At 36.4% G+C, this 12,899-nt stretch overlaps 1 protein-coding gene across 2 annotated transcripts in view; it reads left to right on the top strand.

The window, feature by feature from the left end:
* Nucleotides 1-12,899, top strand: part of TBCK (TBC1 domain containing kinase) — an 88,393-nt gene that overhangs the window by 59,087 nt on the left and 16,407 nt on the right. For both annotated transcript variants that reach the window (XM_058837557.1, XM_058837558.1), the window contains exon 23: nt 1,921-2,096. In XM_058837557.1, coding sequence (XP_058693540.1) covers nt 1,921-2,096 — 176 coding nt within the window. The remainder of the gene's footprint in view (nt 1-1,920; nt 2,097-12,899) is intronic.

Raw genomic sequence — 12,899 nt, 5'->3', positions numbered from 1 at the left:
TACTGCAATCTTGAACTGAAATTCTCAACTTTTTATAAATAAAATGAGTTTTCAGAAGTGTAGAAAAAAAGTGCAACTGTAATGATGGTGCTTTGGGGTGTTTTCTGAGCTTGAGGAATAATAATAAGTGAAAGGCATTTCCTGTCTTTACCTGAATTTAGAAATCGTGTGAAATTCTCCAATTGTGTGGATTTTCCTTAGGAATGATATTTAATAACAGCCTTCAATTACAATATAGTTGAAATGAAAAATTGTTAGCTACTGTTGAGACATCACATAGTCTGTTTATCTTTGACACCAATTATGCCAAGCAGCTAGGGAACCTGATATTGTCAAGGAAAATTGTGACTTTCACACATCCACAAAAAGGTTTTAGAGCTAGAATTAAACTTGATTAAGGCAGAGCTTTACTCTCAGACTTTTCCAAATTTTAGAAGCTAAATAGCACATAAACATGTTGTTATTGATGGAATTAAAGCATCTGCTGCAGATTGTATCCTATCTGAATAGGGATCTGAATAGCTTTTTGAATGGGAGAGTAATAGATCACGTCTTCCAGATCTTAAACAGTCAGTAATCCCATCCAACTAGATTATTCTGCCCCAAGCTTCAATTTCAGCTTCTTCTGCTCACCACCCTGCTAATGACTGAGGTTTCTGGAGTAGCTCCCAGATTGATGGCAAGGCATCAAATCTGCTGATGGCAATGAGTGATTGATGGCAATGCATCAAATCTGTTTGAGACATACAGATAAGCCTGGCTATAACACCTGTGTTTTGTTCATAGTAGCTGATGCTTTAATCTAAATTTTGACTGTTGTAGTGAATCATACATGATCTTGGGAGAGACACAAGAAGTGTTGATATCCCTGCTGTTTGACAAAACTACACCAGTTTTGTCATAAAATGCAAGTTACAATCATCTTTCTCTTCATAAGATGACATACAGGAGGTACAAAACTAACCAGTCCTTTTATAGTGGTAAAAGAGTAAATGGCTTGTATGTTACATCTTGTTAGAAGATAGATACATGTAGGCTGCTTAGTGTTGCAAAATATATATTTCCAAAAGGCTTACTTTTTTTCTCTTTTACATATGCATTTCATTGTACTTTCCTGCTTTTTAATTGACCACATCTTATTTTAGGATGCTTCTCATTTGATAGGTGTTAGCTTTCCTTTCAAGTCGAGTAATGTATCAGCACAATGTATTATCACGTAACTCTTTCAGCCAGGATGTTTCACTGGGAATGTCTGGTTGGGTTTGGGACTGTATTGTTTGGTTTTTTGTTTGTTAAAAAATTCTCTAAAATCTCCACAACAATCCATTATGTTTCCCATCAAGCACAAATTAATGTTGGAAAGTCCTATTGTCCAGCAAATAGATAACATTTAGGTTTGTCCAAATGGCGCAGGCCATGCAAAATTCAATAGTTGAAAGCTTTCAATCTGGCTCTTAGTTGGACTTAGCTAACAAATAAAGACCGTTGATCAAAAAAATCCTGATGTCTCTACACTGAATGAAATCTACATATTTGTGCATTTCATCTACTTTCAATGACCTGCACAAATTTACATTGAACAGTCAATAGTCTGACTTGTAAAGACTTAAAGATGCCTTACAATGGCTGGGCTTCCATTATTGTCCTGACTTTGCATTGGTAAAAGTTCTGATATGCTTCCCTTAAACACGTTTCCCTATATAACTGGGTATAAGTTAGTTCTTAAAATGTCTTTATTAGTTTTTAATAAAAAACCTCTGAGTGCTTTTCTTTTTGAATGGGAAAATGCTTTTGAAATCTACATTTACTTTGAGCAAGGGACAGAGAGACATAGATATTTAGTAATGTCATAGCTGGGTTACTTGGCTTTACTGATATTTTGCTCTTGCATTTCTTGTTTTGTCTTTAAATCCCTTCCAGAGATTGATATTGAGCGTTGTGTTCGCGAGTCGATCAACCTGTTCCGCTGGACTCCGAAGAGTGCCACATACAGGCAGTACGCGCAGCCCCCCCGGCAGGCTGCCGAGAGCAGCGGCACCAGGAGCTCCCTCTCCTGCTTCTCTGCAGACTACCAGGAAGCTCCTCGCAGTGACCTTGTAAGCAGCCTGGGAATTGGAAGGGGGAGAATTGTTCAGATTATTCAGATTTCATGTTTCTCCTGTCTGTCCCAACTCCCGCTCCTTCAGTTCTGTTACAACAACCCACCCATGTCCACAGCTCACCTGCAGAACTACAAACAGGATTTATCATGGGAGAAAAGCAGTGAAAAGAGCAGTGTGCCAGTGAGAAAGAGGTAACTGGAAAGTGATACAGGCAGCTCTGGCTGCTTTTTCCTTCTTGGTTTATCAGGTAAAGGATATGCCCCAAGGTACTCTGAGAGTTTAGTAGGTGAGTTATGCCTGTGTTTATCTTGGCAAAGAGTAACTAGTAACTAAGAGAATACCGTCATTAAATAGATACCCAGTTTAGCAAAAAGATTTTTCTCCTCTATCCAGTAGAATCTAATGGCTGTTTCTCTTGTCAGTTGCACTGTCTGAATACTGGTAATTTGAAATTATTCCTTTCCATCCTCTTAACAGTATAAATCTGGTTCGTTTCTTAAAAATTATATTTTATTTTGTTGGGGTTTTTTTCCATCCACATTCTCCTAAAATCGTTCAATTCATGAGAACATTCCAATAAAATGCAAAGTATATATAGACCTGCCATATCTCTTTGGTGAATTGCATTAGGTTTTAGTCTTTCCATTTGTTTTTCCTAACTACTAGGAAACTAAGAAGTGTTGCTGTATTCAAAGTGAATATTTACTTTTTAGTCCTTAAACTGGATCTTGATATTCAGACATTTTCTTGTTTTTTACTTTAGTTTTTATTTTATTTCTATTGTAATTTCTGGAAGCCTTAGCTACAGATCCAGTATTGCAAGTGGTGACATGCAAATGAAGAACAAAAGGAAACTTAAAAGATTGTACAGGATTTAAGAAACAGTAGGTGGATTTAGAAGGCAATGGAGAAGAAAAATGAAATTACAGGGGAATATTGGTTGTTGTCATCTAGGAATTGTATCCACCACAACTGCTGCTATGCTGCTCTGGAGATGTGTAGAGAGGCTTTCTGAAGGAGCCAAGGGCTTTACTTTCTTAGAGTAATTCATATAGGACCTCCTAAGGTACAAATTCCTGCAGAAAACATGTCCAACACTCAATTCAGATAGGGTTGCCCAGGGCTTTGATTCATCAGATCAAGAAAACTTCTAAGGAAAGTATTCAGTCTCTCTTGTCAGTCTGGTCACATGTCTGGCAGTGCTACCAGTAAAAATTATTTTGTGCATGTGCTAGTTTTTCTGAATGTTGTGACAAACAAGTTAAAAAAACAAGTCTTCTGATTTCTAAGCATTTGCTTGTGCCTTTATGTGTAAAAGCAAGAGTCAAAGCACTTGGATATTGCAAAGGGAGATGGGAGAAAACAGTGCTGGTCTACTGAACTAATAAATAGTAAAAAGATTTGTATTTGTAACAGAAAAATCCCTATTTCAAATCAAGCAAGGCTCTTTCATTATTCTTCTGTTTCCTGAGAAATGTTTTGAGTGTTTTTTTCCTGATAGTGTTTTTATTTTCATACCAGAAGTTGTGTTTATTTATACAAGTGGTAATTAGGTTCATCCATCCATCCCAAAAGTTCCAAGAAATTAAGCAAATGTTTTTGGTATGTTAAAGAGGATATAAATAAATACTAGAACTTCTATTGCCTTCTCTTTCATTTCTAATTCTGTCTGCCTAACAGCAAAGACCTCTTGAAATACTGCAGTGCAACTGAAGGTTTAACATCTTTTGAAGCACAAGTATATTGGATCTTTTTGTTATTCCTGTATTTTGTTTCTTTAGCTCATATGAAAGAGAGCTGTATAGGTTCTGGGATCTGTACAGAAATATGTAAGCAAAGAGGGAACTAATCTCTTGGACACAAAAAAGACTATTCATATCTTAAATTATAATCTGCAAATGTGTTGTTTTTTCTTATGTGCTGTATTTTTTGTGTCAGATTTTGAGACAGATAGATACAAGTATGTTATGATTCAGTCAGGAGCCATAGTTCAGACTTAGAAAGTCCCATGTAACATGAGTCCATAATGAGCTACCTCTCACTTGTGACCAATCCTGTCCTTTTGGATGTTTGTCTTCATAAAATGACACTTCTAAGGGATTAGAGCAATATTGATAAAAAATTAATTGAAATGATTAATGTAATACACTATTTACACACAAAGGTGATGTGGTTTGTTTTTTAGGTTTGGGGTTTTTTTAACCTTAATCCTGGAATTATCTATCTCTTTCTTCAAACATGTCCTCTCCTGGTGTTTGTTGCCATGGGGAAACTTTTTATCTACTTGAAAGGGGTGAAATCTGAGTTCAATCTTTAGTACACACAGTACCCTTTAATAGATTTTCTAAAACACCATTGTGTCCTTGCTCTGCAGTTTAGCTCTTAAAAAAATAACTTTGCTGTTTCCTTACCTATTTAGTTAGTCATTCTTTGGACAAATACTTACCACTACATTTCTATCTCCAATTTTATATTTGTGTGTCACCTCTGTGTTTCAAAGTGGGTAGGGTGCAGAACAATTCTTTGTGAAGAAGGTTGTGGGTTTGCTTCTGAAGGTAATTTATGTCTTCTTGAAACATTAAATGTTTAGTGTTTTTAATTGTAAACACCAGCTGTCTCTTACCTCTATATTTGTGTTTTCTTTCTACACTGCTTCAGTTTGTTTCTTAAGTGTTTTTTATTGGCTGCTCAAATATTTGTGTGTATCAACATGTGCTTTGGTTAATAATAACAGGAGAAGTATTTTCCCTCTGGGTGTGCATTTTTCTCCCTAAATCAGCAGTCAGTAAAACAAAACTGCTTTGACTCCTTTTATCACTAGCATTGCTTAGTTTTTATTTTAGTGACATCTATTTGCAACTTTGTAAATAGGCTTGGTTGCTCTCTATTTAATTCCCGGACTTGTGTGTTGCTTAATCTTTTACTCTTCCAGCCAGTAAGCATATCTCTACTGAGATAAAATCTCAAGGAGGAAATAGTTTCGGAGAGAATGAATGTACATCTTAAGTGGGTTTGCATTGTTTATTTTGAGAAAGATAAAAAAAAGGTCAAAAATAACAATGGAAAAAGCCCTTTAAATTCACTACTGAATGAATTTACACTAGAATCTACTCAGTTTTGTGTCTGTAACTTTTCTTTACCAGTACATGGTTGATTTTTTTTCTTCCTTCTCTTCCTGAAACTCACTTTCATACCCTGGAAACTCCTGAAGTATTTTTCCTGAATGTCCAGGAGTCACAGAGACAAATAACACTGTAATATAACAATTGTCTGCTGTATCTGTGTCTCCATTACTGTAGATATGGTAGACATTCACTCTCTCCAGCTACTTCCATAATTCTAAATAAAAGGGAGAAAATATTGCAGCTCAATATCTGTTCACTTGTGGCAGAGGAACTGAAAGAAATCCAGAGACTGATGCAATTACAGCTTTGTCTTGTTCTTCTGCTCTTGAGTTCTCTTTTCAAGAGTGGGAGTTCCTGAGAGATGTTGAGGAATGAAAGCATTCAACTGGAAAAAAGTGTACCAGACAATTATTGATCCTTGCACTGATTTAAATGCCAACAGTCCAGTTCAACTTTTTGTTTTTGATGAAGAAGTCAAAATACCTAAGCAGTAACATGACTTAATGGTTTGATCAAACAGCACAGATATAAAAAAACATGTTTTTACCAGAAATAGCATAAGCAAAGTTTCCTGATGATATCTTTCCTTTGCAAATAATTAAGGATAGCTTGTGTGATAGTCTTCCTACAGATGGGAATTCAGGCCTATTTGTCATGCAACAGCACTGAGTTGCTTCTGAGTTCATGTGTGCACGTAGGAAGTATTTTTCCATATAAAATATATTGGCTAGGTTTATGTTAAGCCATTAAACTGGTGTGTAAATCCATTTCTTCTTCAGAAAGATGCATGGTCAGTAATGTATACCAACCCTTCTGTTTCAGTGTACAAGCTAAGAAATGTCTATATGGTGTTCATGCTGTTCACAATGGCTGTTACTTATATTCTGCCTAAAGGGTCTTCTGACTGCCTTGACCCATTTCAGATTTCGTCTTCTGTTTTTGTATCTTGGATCTTGGTTTTGTTTTCCTCTTCCATTGTTTTTACACTTAACAGAAAGCTCTTACTCAAATTTGTCTTCAGTTCAAATTGTGTGAAGCATTAACTGATCAGGATCTCAGTTAATGCTTCTAATTTATTTTACATTGCCTTTGAAGCTTCTGTTTTAGATTAATCTTTTTTAGATTAATTGGTGAAAATGCACTTTTTATATCACTCTCTTGTGAGTGAGTGAACAAATCGTTGTTTAATTAGGCATATCATAAGACCGTCACATTCTGGCAAATACTTTAGGAATTGTTACAAATTTCAGAACATTCTCTGTTTATTGGTTAGCTTCTCAGAGTTTTTTTGATACTCATAAGCCAGGCAGCCAGCTACCAGTGGAAGTGGGGAGTGTAGGGAAACCTCTGCTTCCAGAGCTATGGTTCTGCAGAGGAAATTATTTAAAGGAAGCCTTACTTAGCACCTTGTCTACTCTGACTGGCTTTGAAAATCTTTTTATATTTTCTATAGTTTTAGGACTTTTTCTGGTAGAAGATGAGGCATTAAATTACCAGAATTGATAAAATACAAAATATAAGGCTCAAGAAATAATTGACGTTAAATGTAAATTTAAAAGTTTCTAATGAATGTTGTGGGTATTTTTTTAAGTTGCAATACAAATTGCAATTATTTAAATTGAATGTAAACTCATTGAAACAAATGTACTGCTTAGTTGAGACAGAATTAAAGGAGTATGTTTGTAATATTTGTAATGATCTAAATGCTATTTATATGAGACCGTAATAGATCATATTTAAGGACTCTAGTTCGTATTCAAGGGCTGTAAGCTTGTTTTGCACAGACTTTGTTTTCAGGTCTCCCTGGGATGTGTTCATCTGATTTGAATGTTAATGGGGCAGTTGGAGCAGCCAGAGCACTCTCTGCTGCAGCCTTAGGCTCGGGTTCTGGATTCACTGATTGTCCACTAGTCCTTCTTCACAAGCCTTTGTGATTATATCCACTTTGAAGTTGAAAGCTGGCTGTATTTGACCTTTTAGACCTCCCACAATTGGGATTCCATGACTGATTAACAAATGTGCAGAGGGGGAAAGGGTAATTGTACCAGTAAAATTAATTATTAAAAAAAAAAAAAAAATCTAGCTAGTTCTTTCTCTCTGCATCTTGTAGGAATGTTCTTTTTTATTTTTTTTCCCAAATTGGAAATTGTTTTAAAATCAAGTTCTAGGAGAATATTAGGAAATAATTACACACCTCTGCGTTTGAGTATTTTTTTAGGCTCTAGTGGTCCTGGTTTGCAATCTGGCGGGCTGACTGAAGACACGGTTGTTATTGTGTTTGTTTTAATGTATTTTGTGACTAACTCTGTTTATCTTTGAGAGGGAGTGCTATAGTAGAAATAAGTTTTTTTTGCCAACCATGGCCAAACCGAAGTTTCCCGAGTGACAGTTTTATTTCATACTTTGTTAAGCAATCCATATTTTATAAAAAAACAAAGAAACAGTGGCCTGCATCTAAAAAAGGAAAATGAAAGAGCAAATGCAGTGTTTATGTAAGTTTGCTTCAGGAGAGAAGTCAGAATAACCTACTAAGTGTGTTAAAATACACTTTAGGACCAGCACATATCTAAACAGCTTAATGCTTCGTTCAGCTTCTGATAAGCACAATTAGATACTGCAGTGAGGAATTATCCACTTGGTGTTACATTTTTTGTTTGTGTGCTTGTAGCATTAGAAGCAATGGAGTTTGGGAGACATTTTTGAAGTCAAGTTTTGGAGGAGAAGTAGACTGAAGGATCTTAATGGTTTGTTTCCCACACAAACATGTGCAGGTACACAGCTATAGCTGCCTCCTGCCAGTCACAGCAACTCTAATTCCAACTTGTAGCAGCTCCTGTGTGTGCCATACACTGCTGCTGTGAAAATTAGGTCTTAGAGCACAGTGCTGTGTAACTGTGTTATTAACACCATTTTCATGATGGGGGGAGGTAGTGTACTATGTCAGCCTAAGGTGCCTTTCCCTCCATTCCTCAGTCTTCTTTCCTACCGTATTTGTTTTCTCAACATGGGTCTCTGTAGGAGCCTGCCTTCGGCTAGTCTTGAATTTAGGATTCCTCTCATTCCTTTCTTAGGTGCACCTCAGGCCAGGCTAGGTGCTGTATGCTTTCTCAGTTGAGTCAGGATGCAGTGTCATCATGATCTAATTTTATTAGGAAGTGCAGTTGGAGGATAGAAAAGACTTTCTAGATGCAGCTCTCTTGCCTGATGCTGTCACAGACAGTTCTTGCAGACCATAGCCTTGTGCAAATTGTCTGGTGGCCTGTGTAATGGTGTCAACACCATCTTAACCTACTAGTAAAAAAAAGTGTTACAGCTATATATATACACACACACACACACACACACACACACACATATATATATATAAATATATATATATATATGTATGTTTTCTCTGCTGACATTATTAGGAGTGGAAAATGTGATTATCAAATGTATGTGACAGTATAACTAGAAGAAAGAATCCATACTGGTTGTAAATTTGAGCCTGCACTGAAGTTTAGTCATGAAGCCCATCCTGCAAATGTGAATGAATACGTTTTAGACTTAGAGGAATAAATGTTTCTCTTGATGATGATTTTTGTATAGCTCAACAAAGCTTCAGCCCAGGTCTGTAAAATGGGTGGAATGGTGAAGAAATAAAATATTTATGTGAAAAGCACATATAGCTTACAGGATAACTGTCTGGCTGACCATATCCTCAAAGTTTCTGTCAATTACTCAAATTCAGTACTCATCTTAATAGTCACCAGTTGAGAGAGCCTGAACAGCACATTTTGACAGGCTTCACAGAGGTAGATGACTGAAAATGTCCTAGAGCTGTGCCACTATTGTTATTGCCAGTTCACAAAACAGGAATGTGAATAAATAGCAACTACAGATGAAAGAAGGTAGAGTGTCTAAATCCAGGGTCTCTGACCAAGTGAGATACGTGATCACATTATGAAGGAAATTCCTCTAGCAGTTGCAGTTTGCATTGAGATGCAAATTATTTATTATTTGTTATTAAATTCTGGTTGATATTTTGTTGGTTTTTTTTAAAAAGGGACAGGGGAATCTCTGACTGTTTCCTAAAGATTCTGTGATAATTTTTCTTAAATCAAAGGAATACAATTTCTTGTCAAGGACAGAGCATCTATCAGGAAGGTAAAAAAGTAGGCACTGATGGAAAACGTTCAAGGCTGGCAAGATCATTCTTGCTCCTGCTTTTACTTTATTTTATTTATAGTTTTATTGCACATTAAGGCATCCTGTGAGTATTTTCAGGCACAACTGGATTATGTCTCTCTCAGCTTTGTGTTTTGAAGTGGTTCCATGCAGTGGTGAGCAGCTTTTACTTTTTTTATCATATCAGGGGCAATAACTGAGTTTGCAGCATGTCTGCCCTGTTGCATGCAGGGGAATATCATGTCTTCCAGTCCTGCTGACTCAGTTTATTCACTCAGTTATGTTATTCCATTGAGAGGTTTCCTTAATAATGAGCTGGTTTGGCAAGAGGAACTCAGGTTTTTTATAGACTGCCTACGAAGTTGTGTGCAGACATTTGTAGGATGTTTATGATTGGCAGTTGGCTGGAAGTTGCTGTTTGCACTTCCCAAGGTGTGACTTCTGAGGTAGGGAGCTTTGTGAGGGAGTCAGAATGGTGGAGGGACTGGAAGAGAACAGCTTGCAAAATGAAAATGGAGCAAACTTCAATAGGAAGTGGAGGGAGAGAGGGAGCATGGGGAAGGTAGACGCCAGTGTCTTGACTAGGAAATATAAGCAGAATATGATGGCCACGGAGGACTGAATCTAAGTTTATAAATCAGTTTGCTAGAGAGGTTGTGTAGGGAGCTCTGGCACTTAAGTGTTGAAAAGCTGTAGAAGAGAGTTCTTAAAATCTGGAAGATTGACTTTTCCTCCTTTATAAACAGTCAGAATTGAGCATCAAAAAACACCGAAGCCTTTTTGTATGACCCTTTGTTAGTGATTGTAATAAAAACAGTGGGGAGGAGGACTGGAGAGCTTAAACCATTATCTTGTAAGTGTTTTTAAAATGTTTTTGTAGTCTTATTTCTATGTATTTGCATACACTGGTTTCAGAAATATGATTGAAAAGTATGGAATGACATCTTTCATGAAACATGTTCCTTCATGAAGGATCTTGCTAGTTTGAATAGAGTATTTTACTTGAACCCCAGATTTTAATTATACTGACTTCCAGGCTGCAGTTCCTAGTATATAAGTATATAAAATAAGCTGCATTAAGTTTTGTCAGCTTCAAAGACAAAAGGGAGAAACCCTGCATCTGTTCAGATAAAGCTGTCCCTTCCATGGATAGAAAGTTCTGTTAAATTGCGGTTCAGCAGAACTAAAGATCCTTGGCTTTCTCAAAAAAAAAAGTGCATATCTTCATTTAATAGCCATGATGAAATGCCTGTAAGAGATTACAGACTAATGGGAAAAGAGATAGGAGCTGTGATTGTACCAGCTTCATGTTCTGGAGTGCCTTAATCTTTCTGAAACTTGACTTCCAAATCGAGAATGGTAAGCAGCTTTAATTCCTAATATTTAACAAAAAAATTAATTTCATTCTTAATGCTATTTCTTATTAAGAGCAGTAAATGCATATGGATTAGCAATTCCCAGGCCTATTTGAAAATAAATGGGGTGAGAAGAATAAGTACTTTGAAAGTAAAGAATGTAGGGTGTTGTCAGAGAAACTTCTGGATGACAAGGAGACTTCAGACTTCAGCTTAGGTACTCTTTCTGCTATTGCAATCCTGCTGATTTAGGCAGTCTTGCCTGACAAATAGTTTCTTATAGCTGAATAGTCTGAAGCAAGATTCATGCTTGTAGTTTCAATATGCTAAAACAAGTTTCTCTTCGCAGGAAAACAGAAAAAGTGACTTAAGTAGTAAGCTTAGTATCTTAGCGCATGTAGACTTGTTCACACATGGATGTATGAAAATGTGTCTTTCTGAGAATTTTTGTTTTCTAAGTAATGACAGCAAAGTACATGAGTATTCTCTGTCTATGAGCAGTTCTCAATTTCAGTATTGTTGTCAGTATCATTTCTTACACAGTCACTAAAGCACAAGTTTGTAAGTGGACCTTTAACTACTTTCTGGCATTGTGCTCAGAGCTTCTGCTTTTTTAAGAAAGTGCGGGTTTTTTTAGAAAGTATGTACCATGTCTGCCTTGGAAAAGAGTAAATAGATCACAGCAGGAGGACAGTTGAAAGGAAGAAACAAGCATTTTATATATATGATAAGCTTTTAAGGTTTTTTTTAAGCTTTTCCCAGTGGTTATCCTGGCTTTTTTTTTTTTGGCTTTTTTTTTTTATTTTTTTAATTTGTCCTGTTTGTATTCCCTATAGAGTATTACTGGCATGGGAATTTTAGGTTGTGAGATAATCATTATGCTTCCTTCATTGTTTAAAACAAACAAAAAAAAATACAGATGATAAATTCAACAGGATATTGCAAGTAGCTGTCCCGAGATGTGCCTGCCTGCACTTAACGTAGCTGAAATCAAAATCTCATTTGCTTAGTGCACCCTGTTCACAACTTGTTGGATATTTGTAAATAATTTCTAACAGACTATCAGTGCCATAAACTTTAACTTAAAGGATTTGGTTTACGGTGAACCCTCTTCCTTCCTTCACCTACTTTTCCTTCTGGTTCTTCACAGCTGGAAAGCAATGCCTGCAATGACATAGTAAAGCCTAAACAGGGGACTGAAGAAAATAGTCCTGACAAATGTGAAAACTCCTGTCTAAAATGTCAGCCTGTATCTTGTACATCTCCTCTTATTTGTCCATGCTGAAGTAAAGAGAGTAGGCACTGAGGTGATAGACAACAGGTATCACCTACATAACACTGTTACGTAGAGGAGTAGGAAAGGCGTTAAAGGTTCAGAAGAATCTGCAAGATTTTTGTGTTCAGTGGATGTGACAGCCTGAAGAGCTGTCTCAAGTCCAGTTTCTGTAGTAGTTTCTTGCAGTTTCAAATTATCTGTAGCAGAATGGTGGTTATGAAGATGAGGTCTGAGGATGGGGTAGAAGGATTGACAGCTTGATGTTGGCCATGTTTAGTTTGTGCAGACTGGCAGTTCATTAGAGCATTCCAGTGAGAAAATGCATGAGATGAAATGTAGTTGTTACCAGATACAGCAGAGGTAGTAATTATTTTTAGTAATTAGCAAAATTATCTTATAAACGCTTGCATAGATTTCACTTTGCAATTTGAAGGAAATAAATCAGTCTGATAAAATAGTTGTTAAAGAAAGAATTGCTGAATCAATTCTATTCCCAGCTAGTATGTTAAGAATCTTCAGGTTTGTTCAAAGCCTATATAGAGAAGTTGTATCACTGAATCTACTGCAGTACATAGGACATAGTAGGTCAAAACAATGTGAAATTCACGGCTGAATGCGTTTCTTCTTAATTTCAGCCCAGTTAAAAGGGAAGAATGCTTGTCTTGGTTATTAAAACCTAATAACGGGACAGATAGTGTGTACCTGTAAAACACTTTGTATGGCTTTATATTTTTAGATAAAATGTTTTTATATCAGATTAGGTGATTTTTGGTTGGTATGTTTTCTGCTGTAGACTTCATGCTTTCTTCTTAAGGTTTCATTCTTGTCTGAGGCATTCATCCCATCAACTGAATGGGACAACTGAATAGACAAA

This window comes from Poecile atricapillus, chromosome 4 (genome assembly GCF_030490865.1).
Source record: "Poecile atricapillus isolate bPoeAtr1 chromosome 4, bPoeAtr1.hap1, whole genome shotgun sequence".
Classification (NCBI taxonomy): domain Eukaryota; kingdom Metazoa; phylum Chordata; class Aves; order Passeriformes; family Paridae; genus Poecile; species Poecile atricapillus.
Note: the sequence above shows the minus strand (reverse complement) of the source record. Positions and strands in the feature narration are given on the sequence as shown.